Source organism: Channa argus, chromosome 19, assembly GCF_033026475.1.
Source record: "Channa argus isolate prfri chromosome 19, Channa argus male v1.0, whole genome shotgun sequence".
In the NCBI taxonomy this organism is placed as follows: Eukaryota; Metazoa; Chordata; class Actinopteri; order Anabantiformes; family Channidae; genus Channa; species Channa argus.
This window is the reverse complement of record NC_090215.1, coordinates 16,706,522-16,723,286: the sequence shown is the minus strand read 5'-3', so window position 1 is coordinate 16,723,286 and position 16,765 is coordinate 16,706,522. Positions and strand designations below refer to the sequence as shown.

General features: G+C 40.2%; 2 protein-coding genes across 2 annotated transcripts; both read left to right on the top strand.

Annotated features, from left to right (window-relative positions):
- The first annotated feature begins 142 nt into the window (after nucleotides 1-142).
- On the top strand, nucleotides 143-6,283 carry LOC137104838 (threonine synthase-like 1). Its single transcript, XM_067486589.1, has 3 exons — nucleotides 143-263; nucleotides 463-1,867; nucleotides 2,826-6,283. Exons 2-3 carry the CDS (start codon nucleotides 494-496, stop codon nucleotides 3,627-3,629), a joined length of 2,178 nt encoding a protein of 725 aa, XP_067342690.1. The 5' UTR covers nucleotides 143-263; nucleotides 463-493; the 3' UTR covers nucleotides 3,630-6,283.
- Nucleotides 6,284-11,881: 5,598 nt separating this feature from the next.
- On the top strand, nucleotides 11,882-16,498 carry LOC137104901 (patched domain-containing protein 3-like). The gene is made up of 4 exons (XM_067486756.1): nucleotides 11,882-12,640; nucleotides 13,620-13,741; nucleotides 14,307-14,452; nucleotides 14,664-16,498. The coding sequence occupies exons 1-4, from the start codon at nucleotides 11,921-11,923 to the stop codon at nucleotides 16,232-16,234; spliced, it is 2,559 nt and encodes an 852-aa protein (XP_067342857.1). The 5' UTR covers nucleotides 11,882-11,920; the 3' UTR covers nucleotides 16,235-16,498.
- The last annotated feature ends 267 nt before the right edge of the window (nucleotides 16,499-16,765 follow it).

Sequence of the window (16,765 nt, the reverse complement as noted above, 5' to 3'; positions counted from 1 at the left end):
CGACGAATCTAATTCGCAGATGTTTTTTAATAAGACACAGAGACACGTTAACTTTGGTTTTGCAGCGAAAAGCTTAAATATTATGTAGAATGCCACTTTAAAACACATGAAACAACTAACAATTGTGTCCCTTCAGGAGACCCGTAGGGTTTGAGTAGCTCTTCCGTTGTTATAAAGAATTGTGTTTTCCCCCCTTAAACCAGAGCCGAGACTTAGTCACCATTTACCAGTAACTTTTACTGTCTGAAAAGCCTCTGTTTTATGTAAGTGTCTGCTCATTTAAACATTCACTATCAATCGCAGGACTCACTTTAACTATATCACGCGTAAAGTTATTAGTACCACCTGCTCATACTGCCTATACTAACATGGAGAGTTGACTAGTCTAAACACATTTGCTACAACTTAACTGTTAGTGTAGAATTTTAAATGTCCTCTTTAAAGCAGTTTGCTTTTTTACAGGAAAAAAAAGGTGCTGTCATTTTACTCCTAAATGGGTTTATTGAATGCAAGTCAGCTTGCACTCGCGGCTGTCAGATACCATCTAAGTCCTCTAGCAGTATCAAAGTCATGGCTTTGCACCAAAGCATCCCCAGTGGGGGAGATGAACATCCTGCTGATGGGTCCTCCTGGAGCTGGGAAGACCACCGTGGGGAAGATAGTGGCCCACAAACTTGGACTGCCTCTCGTTGATGTTGATGATGATGTCTTGGAGACAACATGGAAGATGCCTGTGTCTGCAAAGCTGGCAGCAGTTGGTGGAGAGCGTTTCCTTGAGGAGGAAGGTCAGGCCTTGTGTATGTTCACTGCATCTGGGTGTGTGGTGGCCCTGACAGGCTCTAACCCTCTACACTCTGCGGCGATGCAGCACGTTAAACAGACAGGGTTTGTCATCTATCTGGACATGGACAGCGAGGACATCATACAGAGGCTAGCCAGGATGAAAGTGAACAGGATAGTAGGCCAAGAGGCAGGGGTGTCCATCAGAGACATTCTGCGTTATAGGAAGCAGTTCTATGAGAAATGGCTTGATGTGCGGGTGCTGTGTGGAAGAGGGGAGACAGTTGAGAAAGTAGCGGAGAAGGTGCTGAAAGCTGTGGAGAGATATCAGAACCATGCAGCAGAAACCTATGTGTCAACTAGATGTCACAGCGAGAGAACATCTCCTCAGAAAACGCACTTTAGTGATGTGGTGGTAGAAGGCCTGGCCACAGACGGAGGCCTCTACGTTCCCAAAAACGGATTCCCAAAAATTGATGCTCTTGAATGGCTGAGACTAGCTGACATGTCATACCCAGAAAGAGCATTAGTTTTACTTGAAAAGTGTATACACCCATTGGATATATCTGCTTTGGATCTCAGAAGAATGGTTTTCAAAGCTTATGGGTCAAACTTTTCTAGTGAGGAAGTTGCACCTGTAAAACACCTGACTGACAATCAGTTCATTCAGGAGCTTTTCCACGGCCCCACGGCTTCATTTAAAGACCTTGCCTTGCAGCTGATGCCACAGCTCTTTGCGCACTGCCTCCCCCCAATGTGCAACTACCTTATCCTGGTAGCCACATCTGGAGACACGGGCAGTGCAGTGCTCAGTGGCTTCAGCAGGCTTAGCGGTGCTGACAAAGACAGGACTGGAGTGCTGGTGTTCTTCCCAGAGAAAGGGGTGACTGAGATTCAGAAACTCCAGATGACGAGCTACAGGGGAGGCAATACCAGGGCAGTCGGCGTGCGGTCAGACTTTGACTACTGTCAGAGAACCATCAAGATGATGTTCGGAGAGTCTGGGTTAACGGGCCACCTTGCAGTGGAGTACGGCACAGTCCTCAGCACTGCCAACTCCATCAACTGGGCACGGTTGTTGCCTCAGGTGAGATGATGATCATCCAGTGGGACTGCAAGTAAAAATACATGTTGGTTTTTTTCTCGGCAGACATTTTGGTTTACCAAACTCGAAATGCTCAGTTGTTACTTTATTTTTTTATTCGCACCTTTCATTTTTCCATTGTGACATCATGTCAGAGTGTTTGCCACATATTGATCAATTGGTTGTTTGTCAGTCAGTGAATAATTTAGTGTATAAAATTTCCATTCATTTGTAATGCACATTATTCCCGAGATGTAAATTTGATTTGACCAGCAGAAAAAAAAAAGCTTTGAGGTTTTCTCTCCATTTGTTCTAAAAATTGATTTAAAGCTTTGAACAAAGAAATTATAGTGACATGTGGTGACTTCTGAAAAAGAAAGCACCTCCTGTAGGACCAAAGCTCAACAAAACCGTGCTGAATTTAAAAGTTTTCCAACAAGTCCAACAAGCTCTGTGTTGTCATTTGGAATATTTTACTTCCATTGTTGATATGTAAATATTAGTTGTAATCTGACTGATATTCAGTAACTTTCACTTTTATAAAATTATTACCTGGTTAAAGTTGGGATTATTTTAATATCTATTTCTTCTTAGTATACCATAATTTTTTTTAATGGTTGTTGTACTATATTACCCCACTTTAACTGGAAAACAGACAAATTCTCAAACTCAGTGAAGCCTTCCCGAGGCTTAGGATTTCATCAATACCATGATTTTGTTGCAATCTCCGTTACAAGGGGAGGGGAATTAACTTGCATGTTGTGACACAGGAATTGTGTAAAATGTCAAATATTCTGCTTTATCTTGACACTATCAGATGAAACAATTGGATTTATTAGTTTGATTATGGTCTCGTATTTGCCCCTCAATTAGTATAGAAGAAACACAGTTTGTACCAGTGCTCTCATTTGCATTAACGGTTTTAACCACACACCGTTTTGTTTGTTCTTCCATCTTTCAGGTGGTCTACCATTCTTCGGCCTATCTGGATCTGTGCAGAGATGGTGTTATCAGGTTCGGTGAGCCCACTGATGTTTGCATCCCTACTGGTAACTTTGGCAGTGCTTTGTCAGCTCTGTACGCCAAGCAAATGGGCATCCCGATAAGAAAAGTCATCTGTGCGTCCAACCACAACCGGATCATTGCAGACTTCGTCACCACAGGAAAGTGCGATCTCCGGGGACGGCCTCTGATGCTGTCCCACTCCCCGGCTATAGATATCCTGAAATCTTCCAACCTTGAGAGGTTCATCTACCACATCTCAGATGGAGACAGTTGTCTTGTTAAGGACCTGTTCATGCGCTTAGACAGACGGCAGCATTTTCAGGTCCCTGAGTCTCTTCTTGGCAGGATTCAGCAGGAAGTGCTGGCAAGCTGGTGCTCTGAAGAGGACTGCTTGGCTGCCATCCAGAGCGTTCACTCCCAGATCGGCTACATCATGGACCCACACACGGCCGTGGCTAAAGTTGTGGCCGATAGGCTGCAGGACGGTTCATGCCCTGTGGTGCTTTGCTCCACTGCTCACTACGGGAAGTTTTCCCCCTCTGTGCTTCAAGCTTTACAACTCCAAAATATTCCCGAGGATCCCGTAGAGCAGCTGAAGAAGCTTGAGTCAACTGCTTCCAAACCAGAAATGCACAGAGACCTGATGAAATGCCTGAAGGGAAGTGGTAGGAGGGCCCACACTGTTTTTGAGGCAGATTACAGTGTGCTGGTAGAAGAGGTGGAGAGCATGACACATGACTCCTTCTTGAAAGTTATGTAGAATTATTTGAGCTTTTCATAATTATAAACTTACAAGTCATTAAAGCAGAATTAATAATTTACCCTCTCGTTTTTCTTACATACTGTAGATTTGTAATTTAAATTTATTTAGTTTAAATAATAACAGACATAAATTAAATACTTGCTACTCAAACAAATAAAATCCTTGATGAAAAAATAAGATAAATGGTAAAAGGAAAATGAATATCACATATAAGCAGGCTTGAGAATAAAATAGATCTTAAAAACATAATTTAAAATTTGTGTCTGCAGCGTTAAGTAAAAAACGTCCTTTCGACTTGTCCCGTGAGTTCAGGGTCGCCACAGCGGATCATTGTCCGCATTTTGATTTGGCACATTGTTTTGTTTTGTGTTTGTTTTTTTACGCCGGATGCTCTTCCGGACGCAACCCTCCCCAATTTCTACCGGGCTTGGACCGGCACTGCACAGCTATTGATTGTGCAGCATTTTTGTTATGTCACTATGTAGAGTCTGGGCCCACTAGATGGGGATGTGTACCTCTTGACCACAGCAATGTGCAAACACTGCTGCTAGCTTTTCAGTAACAGTATATATGTATCACTGTGAGGGGAATTAATTCTTGGCCTTCTGAGTCAGAAGGTCCTATGAACTAGTAATGTGTGATGTAAAATCATTATCTGCAGTCTCGAAGATAATTATCTTTGAGTTAATTAAATACCGTGTGTATTGCAGTATATCCCCTCAATGATTCTACTGGGAATACGATGCATATTTTACTGTAGCATATATTTATAAGACGATGACTTTTAACTATACCTGCCATTTTTTTAATTCCTGTTACTTTTCTTCTCAGGCAAAGAGATCCTATTAATGTGATACAGTACAGTGTATCTCTGAGCGCGACACTAAAGTACAGCTAATGACTTGACCTCTGTGAGGTTCACAGTGCAGTAATTGCCAGGTGAAGTTGGAGCAGCTGTTACAGTTCTCTTATCAGTGTCCACTGACTCATTAACCAGAATTCAGATAGGTAGAAATTCTCTCCTTCTGTAAAAACATTTTGAATCATACTATTACTGCTGTGACATTTAGAGGTACTGTATATAGTGATGAATGAATGGGAACTGACCAGATAGTTAGCACTTTTTTTTTTAAATATTTAAGTCGTTAGCTTTTTAAATTATTAACATTTGTTAATTGTCTAGCAAACTATATGAAGTGCTTTATTTCTATCACTGTTATGCCTTTCTGTTGTCTCATTATCTTGTCATTTGCATACAGCACATGGTAAAAGCAAATGTGTTCCTGAACTGAATCACTGTATGAGATAATTATTTAGCAAGATCCATCAGAAAATGATCGTTTGAGTGAGTAATAACAGCTTGTGGCATTGGTAGGTCATAAGTAGGCTATATGTGGTGATGGTTACTGTACAGAAATTGGTAATTTGATATAAGTTTGTGACAAAGACACTGACGTCCATATTTCCTCGTTCTTTGCCAGACAGATTCTGTCAGAACTTCTCACAATAAAGAGCAGGGGCAGAATGGTCCTAAGGGTAATTTTACACTCTTCCACGTCACACCATCCATAACAGGAGAGTCCAGAAAAGTATTGTGTCTTTGTGGCTGTCAGTCGAGCCATTTAAATCCAGGTGCTGCCTCAGCAGCCACAAAGAGAGGAGGCAGGAAGATAAGTTTCATGGGTCTCCAGGATTGCTTATGACTGCAGTTGTTAAAATAGACAGAAAGTCAGGCCAGATTTGATAAAGCACTTTGCTACCATGCCCTCTGATCTGGATTACCATCTCTCTGCGTCTTTGTCGGAACTGGGGTGTAAAGTGTTTTTCGTTTTCAGACTTTCTTTTTTTTTTGTTGTATCCATTAGATCTGTGGTAGTCATTCCAGGTCTTTAAGGGCCTGATTGTTTTCCAGCTATCTCTGCATTACCCACTGCTGAGTGACTAAACACACCTAATTCAGGTAATTTGCAGTAAAAAGAGCATGTAGACTTTGAAAACAAGCAGGGCTGTGGCCCTCGACCTGCAATAACTACCACTACATTAGATCGAGAGCATATTGTTTCTTAAAACCTCATTCTAAAACCATGGGCAGTAAAATACTCCCCACTCTTCTGGGAATTCTTTCTCTGTAAACGTGACTTCGTCTATGTGGAAGCAGAAAAGTGTTCTTGTTAAACATGTTGCCACAGTGCTGGAAGTATTGTTACTGGTTATTGTTTTCATTATCTTTAATTCTTTTTTTTTTTTGATCATGAACCTGAACCCAACTTGCGTTGAATGTGCACAACTTTAATCTTTTTTGCTTTCAAAACAGTGGTTCCCAACCTGGAGAGTAGACTCTCAGCAGTTGCTAAAAAAAAACAACTACAGGATATTAAAGCAGAAGACAATCACCACTAAACAGTTCAAAGATAATTGTTGTCTTATCTGTTTTACTCTTTTTATCTACAGCCTTTAAATCTGTTTTAATTGTTCAGTTATTACATCATCACTTTCATTCATTTCATCATTTAATCCATCATATGATTGTATAATTTTTATCTTTATGCACCTGCTGCTTGTTTTACTGTTTGTTTTTATTTATAAGCTTGTGAGTCAGGCGCTGTAAAGTACTGACATGAATGAATTGTGCAAGTCAAATAAAGTTTGATTGAGACATCAACAAATGAGGTTTGAAGTACTTCATAAATAGTAATATAGCACAAAAAATAAATACACAGTATTTCATCAGATATGATCAAAATCTATTGAGCAAATTTTGTAATTGTTTTATGTTGTTTTTTATATGTCCAACCTGTGATCCGCTTAGATTGTACCCCACCTCTCACTCACGGATTTCACATCAGTGTGAAAAGAAGGACCTTTTTGAGAAAACGACGGAAGTACATTTGATAAATAAGAGCATTACAGTATCTACAGTCAGCCTATGTTTGGCTGGTTTGCCTGTCAGTGTGTGAAAATGAGTGAGCAACAGAGAAAATGTGCTCTCTGAGCTTTGAAGTGATTTATTGCTCTTGACAGAATCAAAAAACCTGAGCTCTGCTATTGTTCAGCCTGTGGCAAACAGACAGAAGCAGAAAGGAGCTGAGGAATGTCAAGATAAATTACGACCTGGGCTGTTTTTGGAATCTGTGCAATATTGTACAATCACCCCTTTGACACTACTTCGGTTTGTGCACGGTTTTCCATGCTTACAGCATGACTGATGACATTTTTGCTATGCAGGAATATGTCACATTGTACATGGTCCAAAAGGTTTCTGTGTACCAACTCTGTGCCTGCACTTTCTTCCTACTTTTACAGTATGTCTGAGCTTTTCTTTGCTGTGAACATTGGCCCTATTAATCAAGCTGCTTGGCAGGTGAATGTGAGGAATGGGTGGGTAAGTGTCTGAAGGGGGAGGAGAGTAGTATGTGTGTGTGTCTGTGTCTATGTGTTGTGAATGGAAAGAGAGAGCCAGCTGTTGATCAGCCCCCAGTAGCCCACAGCTGGGTGAGCGAGGATAATTGCAGCTACCAGTCTGTTCGCAGCTCCTTAATGTGAACCTGTGGTATGATGGAAATTGTTCTTGCACTGAGCAGGGAACTAAAAAGGAAAGAAGGGGAAATTAACACATTGGCAGAGTTTGCAAAGAAGATCCAGTTTTCAGCGTTGCGTCTTTTGTGGTTCAGGGGAAACAGGCTTTAGTTTGTCTTCTTTTTGTGGAAATTGTGAAACTGAGATTTGGGTATATTCCGCAAAAGCATAGCTGCGCCACACAAATGTGGTGTTTTCAGGTTTACACTGCAGAAAAGAAGGTAATTGATTATTATTTTAAACGAATATGGCAGGAATCTCATATGGCCTGTAGTGTAGTGTATGTTATTTTAGTTTTTCCTATTCAAACATTATCAAGAGAAAAGGCCAGAAAAAAATATTAAACCAAAACTGTAATTGAGCAAATGTTCCATTCACAGCAATATGTCACTCTTTGTCAGTCCAGCATTTGTTCTTGCAAACTGGAGACTTGCCTTCGGTTACAGAGGAGGACAAGTGTGTCTTGTGTGATTTGTATGAAACTCAGAAAAAGATGCACTTCCTGTCATGAGCTTTCATTTACACCTTCACCACAACATGGAGAATGGGAATCATGAAAGAAGAAACACCAGTTTGTTTCCTTATTTCAAACATACAATGGTATAATTTAAGTCAATGTTACTTATTCGGTCTTCATTATTATTATTATTATTATTATTATGACTTCCTTATGATGTTTGTCTTCGTCATGCAGCTAGAAAAACAGTTCAAATATCAAAATGTTCAGCTTATAAAGAACAATATTGTTGTATACAGCTTTTTAATATTTCTACTTTTTAAGATTTTTATACTTTTATAATCAACGATGCCATCGATGACGTTACATAATTGCCTTTGAGGTTTTTGCCATTTGGTTTCAGCTAATTCATCAAAAGCAGTTCAGCTTTTTCTTAGCGTTGCTTGGAAAATCCTTTCCTTTCCATTCAATGTGCATTTTCTATTTGGAAAAGCTTTTTCTGGTTTTTAACTCAAACCACAATCTTTTCCCTAACACTAAACTTTTAATTTTGGTGCCTAAATATAACAGAGCCATTGTTCCATGGGATCGTTTTCAGTCAATAGTAGCACATAGTTATGGGTTTGGCATGTCACTCACTACCTACTGAAAGAATTATCAGGAGTAAAATGTGTAGGAAACTGGCATAATTTAGCAGCCATAGTAGTAAATAAGGCAGAGTGGAATTTGGTGACGCTAATTGACATCACAGTGTTTGGAGGTAAGTTGTAAGTTCAGACATCAATTTCTGTCCTGTGTGATACTATTAATTTTGCATCTTTATTATTGTTAGTTCAGTGTTATGTCTGTGTTTTAAGTCAACCCCCCTCTAACAAAACTAGATGTGCCATTGAACAGCCTGCTAAGTTCCAAAACAGGTGAAACATTGTAAAAAAGAATCTGAATTGCTGTATTTAATGACAGTTGACTGTGAAACTGTAGAACATCCTACACATGGGGCTTATGGCCTTCTGACCTTTCGCTGTAAAAGGAGCTTGACAGGAGGAAGCTGTTTTTTTTGTCATCTGATCTGACGTAGTCATTACAGTGTTTGTACTGCATGTCTTTGTATGCAGGTTTGCATGTTGGTGCTTATCAAGCATATTACTGCACATTGACGTATTTTACCCTATGATCAATGGTTGTCTATCTGGAAGCAGGAGCAGCACAATCAGCCCAAACATTGATTTACACCTCCTCTTTCTCCATGAAATGAGGAAGAGGAGGAGAAAGAGGGGAGCTAATGAAGGTGTGAGCAGGAGCTTGGAGGATGAATTGAACGTGATCATATTTAGCTTCAAACTCAGAGCAGAACAATACACATCTGGACTGCTCTTTGATAAGCACACAGACAAAAAGCAGTTCAGGGTGAACAAAATAACTAAAATGGCTCCTGAAACATATTACGCCTAACTGATAACTCCATCAGGCTTCTGGCGACTGTCTGCCAGGATCCTCTTTACTGCTCTCTGTGATGAAGGTAAGAGAATCCATTTCTCACTCAGAGAATGAGAAATCAATGAGCCCCAGATGGATCTGTGTGAAATGAGATCTGAGCCTCATCTCAGAGGACTCACCAGAGCTCAGATTGACAGTTGACGGACAGGGGTTAACTGCCAGGGAAGGCCGTCCGGCTTGAAGGTGCTAAACTGACCCTCCTGGATTCCCACTTTAACTATATTGTGAAATGTAAGGTTAAAATCTTACCTGTAGAGGGTCGGGCTGATATACGTCGGCTGTTTGCTTCTAAATTCCATAGAACTATGTCTGGAACTACCATTACCTTGTTGGTTAAAAACATCAAAAATCCCTGTTGAAACCCTGTAAAAGCATCTTCAGTGTGGTGATGGCTTGTTTAATCCTCAAACTTCCACACTAGGAAATACATTTGCAAAAGCATATTTATTAGTAAAATTGTTATGCTACTTCTTCATTTAGCAATATTTCAGGTGTTATTTGTCAGATTACCCAAACGGGAAGCAGATAACAGTCAACAAGCAAGTTGAGCTGCTAATTTAGGGTAATTTCGGGTTTTATGTGCAAGTCGACCTACTGGTTGACAAGTCCTGTTAGGGTTATTCCAGGCATGAATGGATTGTGTGTGAATCATATATTATCAAGCACATTATCAAAATGTGCACACAATTGTACAGATTCATATCATATAAATATTGAAGATATATGATGTTTTTTGAGCTCAGCAATCAAATAATTGGCACTAAGCTGCAGTCCAGATATGCATGGGTGGTGTCAGACAGCGCTATCTCAAAAAGTATAAAAGTGTCATATTTTGTATAAGGACAGACCCAAGTAAAGAGACGGCGAGAGGGAGTTAACTCATAAGCAGCTTTATTAAGGGCAAAAAACTCAGGAATAGACAAAAGATCTCTCTTAAGAGGAGGATCCAAAAAAAAAACCCCCACGACAGGTAGCAAAACATTAAACACGAGGATTTAAGGCTGAGATAACTAAACAGAATCAAAAACAGAAGAAACCAAACCTCGGATAGGGAACAGGCAACAGAGTGAAAACACAAGAATCAGGAATCCAAAAACACATGTCAGGTAAACCAGGGAGCAAGGTGCACTGTCCGGGAGTCAGACGGAGGATCTGGCAGGGGACTGTGGGGAGAGCTGGGTATAAATGAACCGAAGAACAGGTGAAAACCATGAGAATGATGAACCAAAGGGGCTACAAAATAAAAGTCCTGGGCAGGAATTGGAGCTGAGGTCCGGATCATGGAAAAAAAGCCACAGCTTAGCTATTTACACACATGAATCAGGATTCATAATTGTAATGTGTTCACAAATAGGCGAACATCTGTTTAAACTGCTTCCTTAACCGAGCGGTTGACCCTATTTTCTGACAAATCAGAGATATGTATAATTTGTTGACAGATTTATGCCCCTCAACTAAAATATGATTGCTTGGGTTCCTAGAAATTATATCTGATATATTTGTACTTCACCTTTCACACGTGTTCCATGTCATTGCTGAGGAGCAGCACAGCAATGAGCCACTTCCGTTTCTTTCAACAGCTTTTTCCAGTGGATCCACCCTGTGGATATAATCTAAGTTACATACACTACTCAATGAGGTGAATGGGGATAAACAGCCAAAGGTAGGTTTTTAGACTTTTTACTACAGCGAAATAGAGAAAGAGGTTGTGTTGAAATTGTGCCTCTTTTGCCACCCAGTACCAAAATAGCGGCAGCTGTAAAAGTATTTTTTCGCCCTCAACACTCAAAAATGCAAAGGCAGCGGCCCCTGTGGGAAAGTCTTGCATTTTGTAGACCCAACCATTCAACTTTCCCCTTACACGCCTTTGTGGGTCTAAATGCTCGGTGACAATCCTATGTTCACTCCAGCTGTTTGACGTCACCAAACATTAATACACGAATACGTCTTTGGCTGCCGACCTATAAACAGTAGCTGCATTTTACAAGAGCAGCTTCTCCATAGATGCTAATATTACCACTCTGGTAGCATCCAGCATGTACTCGCTGTACATATGTGGAAATAATTGTCAGTCTCCTGGTCACCTAACAGACCTGCCATGCCTAGGACTTGCTCCTGAGCGCTTTAGAAAGAAGGTTAAATGAATCATCAGTTTCTCAAGTAGTCCTATAATTTCCAGTTCCAGGAATCTCCAGTTCTTATTATGGAGGGCTTTTAATGGGTTTCATTTATTGTAGAGTAGTTAAACTTTATACCCAACATATGAAACAACCCTATTGTGCACTTTATACAATACAATCCTCCACTTTTTTTTATTACCTTTCATCAGTGTTGATGCAAAGTTCTGTAACTTCTTTAAAAACAACACCATCAAATGACAGCACACTAGTTGTATAGTTACTTATACACAGTGAATCCTTGAGTCATAAAGAAATAAAATGACAATGACAACTTTGCCAGTGATGTTCTGTAGATTAGGAGAAAGTCACATTTGTTTTTTTCTGGGAAATCCTCAGTTTTAGAGTTGAATTGTGTACTTTATGATTTTAAAGGCCCACATCTTTCACTTCTTATCATTTTACAGCCAATAAGAAGGATGAGGTCACAACTAACACCAGAGACCTAAAAGGAAGTCACTGTACTTACTCATTGTGGTCTTAAAGGGAAAAAAGAAGGTGTGTAAGGAGTGATATAATCATTACAGCCTTTAAAAGGGTGAGATCCCTTCACGTGTTGTAATGGACGAGCACGTCGGACGATGGGCTGCAGACGCACAGACTGCCTCGCGAGGCCTCTGTCAAGTCTTTTTGAAAGACTGGGGTCACTTGTAGGCACTTGGCCTTTTTACTTTTTTGTCATTCCTATACTCCTCTCAGCAGCACTCGGCGGAGGCTTCACTTTACTCAGAGACAGGGAGGACAATCACGTTGAACGGCAGTTCACACCCAGAAAAGGACCCTCGAAGGCAACGAGAGCTTTTGTCAGAGAAAACTTTCCCTACAACTACCACATGTTTTCACAGGACAGGCTGTATGACAAGGGCAGCTTTGCCTCATTTATTGCCGTGTCAGCTAACAACTCTAACGTACTAGCAAACCCTGCCTTTGAGGACATCATCAGACTCAACAATGAGGTCCTTAATATCACTGTGGACAATGGGAGGGTGGGATTCAATGAGCTATGTGCGAAAGCCAATGGAGAATGCGTCCATAATGTCATTCTGGAAATTGTGAGCTCTAGTGAAAAGGATAAAACCAGCATCCGCTACCCTGTCCATACACACAGATCCAGTTCTGTCTTTCTGGGTTCTGTTCTCGGTGGAGTTAACACTGATGCCAACAGCTCAGTAATAAGTGCTCAGGCTGTGAAACTCTTCTACTACCTGGAGAATCAGGAAAGCACAGCTGAAGTCTCCAAATTATGGCTGACAGAATTTAAAGAACTCTTTTCCAAAGAGTCGTGCTGCAAACACATTGATGTATGTATCACAATGCCATGTTGTTTTTTTTCTTCATTCATTGATGTTAGGGATTATTTAGTTATTATTTAACAGGCCTACTGGTAGAGATAAGGATGAAAGAAAGCCTCTATCTGGAAAGAAGATAATGACAGACAACTGGAAAAAAATGTTTTCTTCACTGCTGAGTTGGTTTATAAATGCTTGGTTGGCTTTGGCAGTTTGACACTTTGGCCCTAGAATCCATTTTGTTTTCACTGTGTCAAAATCTTTTGCATAGGTTGTTGCATACATTGTATTTTCATAATTCTGACCATATCTGACTGTAAATCACTTTGTAAAGTCAACAGAGGTGAAGGTCAGGGTGGGCATACCATATTCTCAACCTGCCTTAGTCCTAATGGGCCATAAAGCAAAGCAGCCACAAGACTTCTGAATAGCTGTTTTCACTGGATAAAATTGTCTTGCTCGGTTTTTATAGCTTTTGCTCTCTGTACATTGTTCTCTCGCATTTGAAATGTATAACTAGGGCCATATAGTCAGGATTTTAGTAATGCAAGGTCAGAAATAGAAATCTCCCTAACTAAGGTTATATAAAACTGTGAATTTATTTGTTTGTGGTTTTTTATGAATCTATTTTCTGTACATTGGAATGTTTTTATAATGTGTTTTGAATGCTCCTTCGCCTCCAGGAAAGTAATCAATACTTTATTTGACGTAGATTTAAATATATGAAGTCAGAATCAGAGCAGAAACAACACAGAGGACATGGTTTCTTAGCGGTAGATCAAAAGTGTTTAGAAACACACAGTTTTTTAACTGCATGCTATCTTAACATTTCTTTTTGACATAATTTGATCGTCAAGATTGCAAAGACTGCTTTGTCCCGAAAGCTAACACACTGGTCACACTGGTTTTAGTGCTATAATGAAATCTATGCGTAATCACTGTTTTCTGAGCTCATGTTGGTTTCGTTCTGCTGGACTCTGTTATACTGTAGGTGTCTTACTACACCTCCAAATCCAGGCAGGAGGAGATTGACAGTCACACCATAGATGGCTTCCCTCTATTCCTCATCACGTATGCCTGTGCTATCACCATTTCTGTGTTATCCTGCCTGAGGTAAGAGGTGATCACTTGCAGGATCTGGTACATGTTTAGTTTAAAAGTAGTGGTTGCAAACATGCATGTAGGGGAAAATAATAATGTAATACAACCATTTTTAAATGAAAGAACCCGAGAAACTGAAACTCAGATTATCAAAGGGTGTGTTTTTACTTTTTTGATCACACATTTTGAACACGTTGTTTTCCCCAGAAATCTTTTCATTACTGTAAATGCAAAATTTAAATTAGGGTTTAAAGGCTACAAACAGCGCGCTCATCAACTGATAATTGAATACTGAATTAATCCAAAAACAAAGGCACCCTTCCCATTTCTATTTATCCAGTAAATCTGCTGCTGGAACTCCACATTGTGTTATGTGATTGAAATGCATGTTTGATGCTTTTGTGACACACACACATATACTGTATATCTATGTGTTACAAAAGCAGATGATTTTACAGGCTGCTTATGTTGAAGAACAACAGATCTTGCTTGCATTATATTGTTGCCTCAGTTTTCTTTATTAGTTGCTTGAATTTGATTTGCTACCAACACCTTTGCATCTTTGCTTTCTTGACAGAAGGGACAATGTGAGGAACAAGCTGTGGGTGGCTGTCTTCGGCGTCTTATCCTCCGGCCTGGCTGTGCTCTCGTCTTTTGGTCTGCTGCTTTACATCGGAGTTCCTTTTGTTATTACAGTCGCAAACTCTCCGTTTCTGATACTCGGTGAGACAAAGCTCCCTTCTTGTTGCTGTCTGTGCTGTAATTTCAAGTTAGAGCTTGAATAGTGCAATATTCACCAAGTATTTTACGTAAAGGTACTCAAGTGGACTTTTTTTTTAAGAAGATTGAATTTAACCATGACTTATGAACATTTTATCATTTTCTGTTGTCGGTTGAAAATCTTGATGTCTCACCATGCTCAACTTTTTTCCAGGAATTGGCCTCAACAACATGTTCATAATGATTTCAGATTGGCAGCACACCAATGTGTGTGATCCGGTGCCAAAGCGAATGGCTCACTCGTACAAAGAAGCAATCATGTCCATCACCATCACCGCCCTGACCGATGTTCTCAAGTTCTTCATAGGCGTCATGTCCGACTTCCCATCTGTGCAGTCGTTCTGCCTGTACACCAGCACCTCCATCATATTTTGCTACATCTACACCATCACATTCTTTGGTGCCTTCCTGGCTCTTAATGGGAAACGGGAAGCCAGCAACAGGCACTGGCTGACCTGCATGAAAATACCATCAGAAAACCCTGATGAATATTCCAAGATGTATCACATCTGTTGTGTGGGTGGTGATTATGATAAGAACACTGGAGCAGAGAGAAAACAGCTAGCGAGTAATTTCTTTAAGGATTTCTATGGCCCGTTTTTGATGAAAACCTGGGTCAAGGGTGTCGTAATCTTTCTTTATACAGTGTATTTAGGTACAAGTATTTATGGATGTTTCCATGTAAAACAGGGGATTGAGCTTTATGATCTGGCAGCAGATAACTCTCTTGTTACGAGATATAATAAGAAGCATAGATGGTATTTCTCGGATTACGGCCCATCTGTGATGGTTGTTGTAAGTGAGGAATTCCCCTATTGGAATAGGACCAAGAGGTACCAACTTCAGGAATGCATAGATGACTTTAAAAGGCTCCAGTTTGTAGATGATGATGTCTACACATCCTGGCTCGACTCTTACTTGTCATATGGACAAGAAAGAGATTTAAACCTCGAGGATAGAGACGTCTTTTTCAACAATCTATCTCAATTCTTTGTTTTATTTCCATTTCTGCAACAAGATGTAAACCTGACTGGAGGGGCCATCCATGCATCCCGGTTCTTCATTCAGACTGTTGACATTGCCAATGCAAGCATGGAAATCCACATGCTCAAAGGTCTTAAAACTGTTGCCGAAAAATGCAGAGCGGCGTCCTTGTTAGTGTATAACCAAGAATTCATCTTCTATGACCAGTACAGTGTGGTGGTGAGTAGCACGATTAAAAACGTGAGCGTGATCACAGTGGTGATGTTGGTTGTCTCTCTCCTGCTGATACCTAACCCCCTCTGCTCATTGTGGGTGACATATTCGATTGGCTCTGTGACTGCGGGGGTGACTGGTTTTATGGCGCTGTGGGACGTCAGTCTCGATTCCATATCCATGATCATTTTCACGGTCTGCATCGGCTTCACGGTGGATTTCTCCGCTCACGTGGCGTACGCCTTTGTCTCTAGCAACAAAACGAGGTTTAATGACAAAGCAGTGGATGCTCTCTCCAGTTTAGGTTATCCAATACTTCAAGGCGCCTCTTCCACCATTTTAGGGGTGTCTGTGTTGGCTACGTCTGAATTTCACATCTTCCGAACCTTTTTTAAGATCTTCTTCCTTGTCATGTTTATTGGGATGCTTCATGGCCTTGTTTTCATTCCAGTGTTTCTGTCATCATTAACATGCAACTTAGATAAAGATAAAAATAAAGATGAGGGCTTAAAAATCAGCAAATTATGACCACTGCTCAAAGTTGCAAACAGTAGCCAGGATATTAGGTATGTAACAATCCAGTTTTTCGTTGTTAAAATATTTATTTTTTACATATTCTTACTCATTTATATATTAATTTTCTTGTCTTTTTAAATTGGATGAGACCATGTTCGGTGATTTCTGTATTCAGTGCTGTTCAATCATGCAACAGTAGTTTAGATTTCAATAAGTGTTCATTGCTGTGGAGCTTCTCTATTTGACATAATAAAGTTTCTTGTTTTGTATAACATTGTGTGCTAACTTTAAACACCAGCCTGTCTAACATGAATTCATGGAACATTTTTCTTATTTATCTTGTTACCATTGTGGCATGAATTAAAAAAACGTACCTCTCATTAGTAAACTTAATTTTTTAAATTAGTTTTCTTTTTTTGTCCTTTTCGGCTTATCCCGTGAGTTCAGGGTTGCCACAGCGGATCATTGTTGTTTTGGCGCAGTTTTTTACGTCGGATGACCTTCCTGACGCAACCCTCCCCAGTTTCTACTGGGCTTGGAATG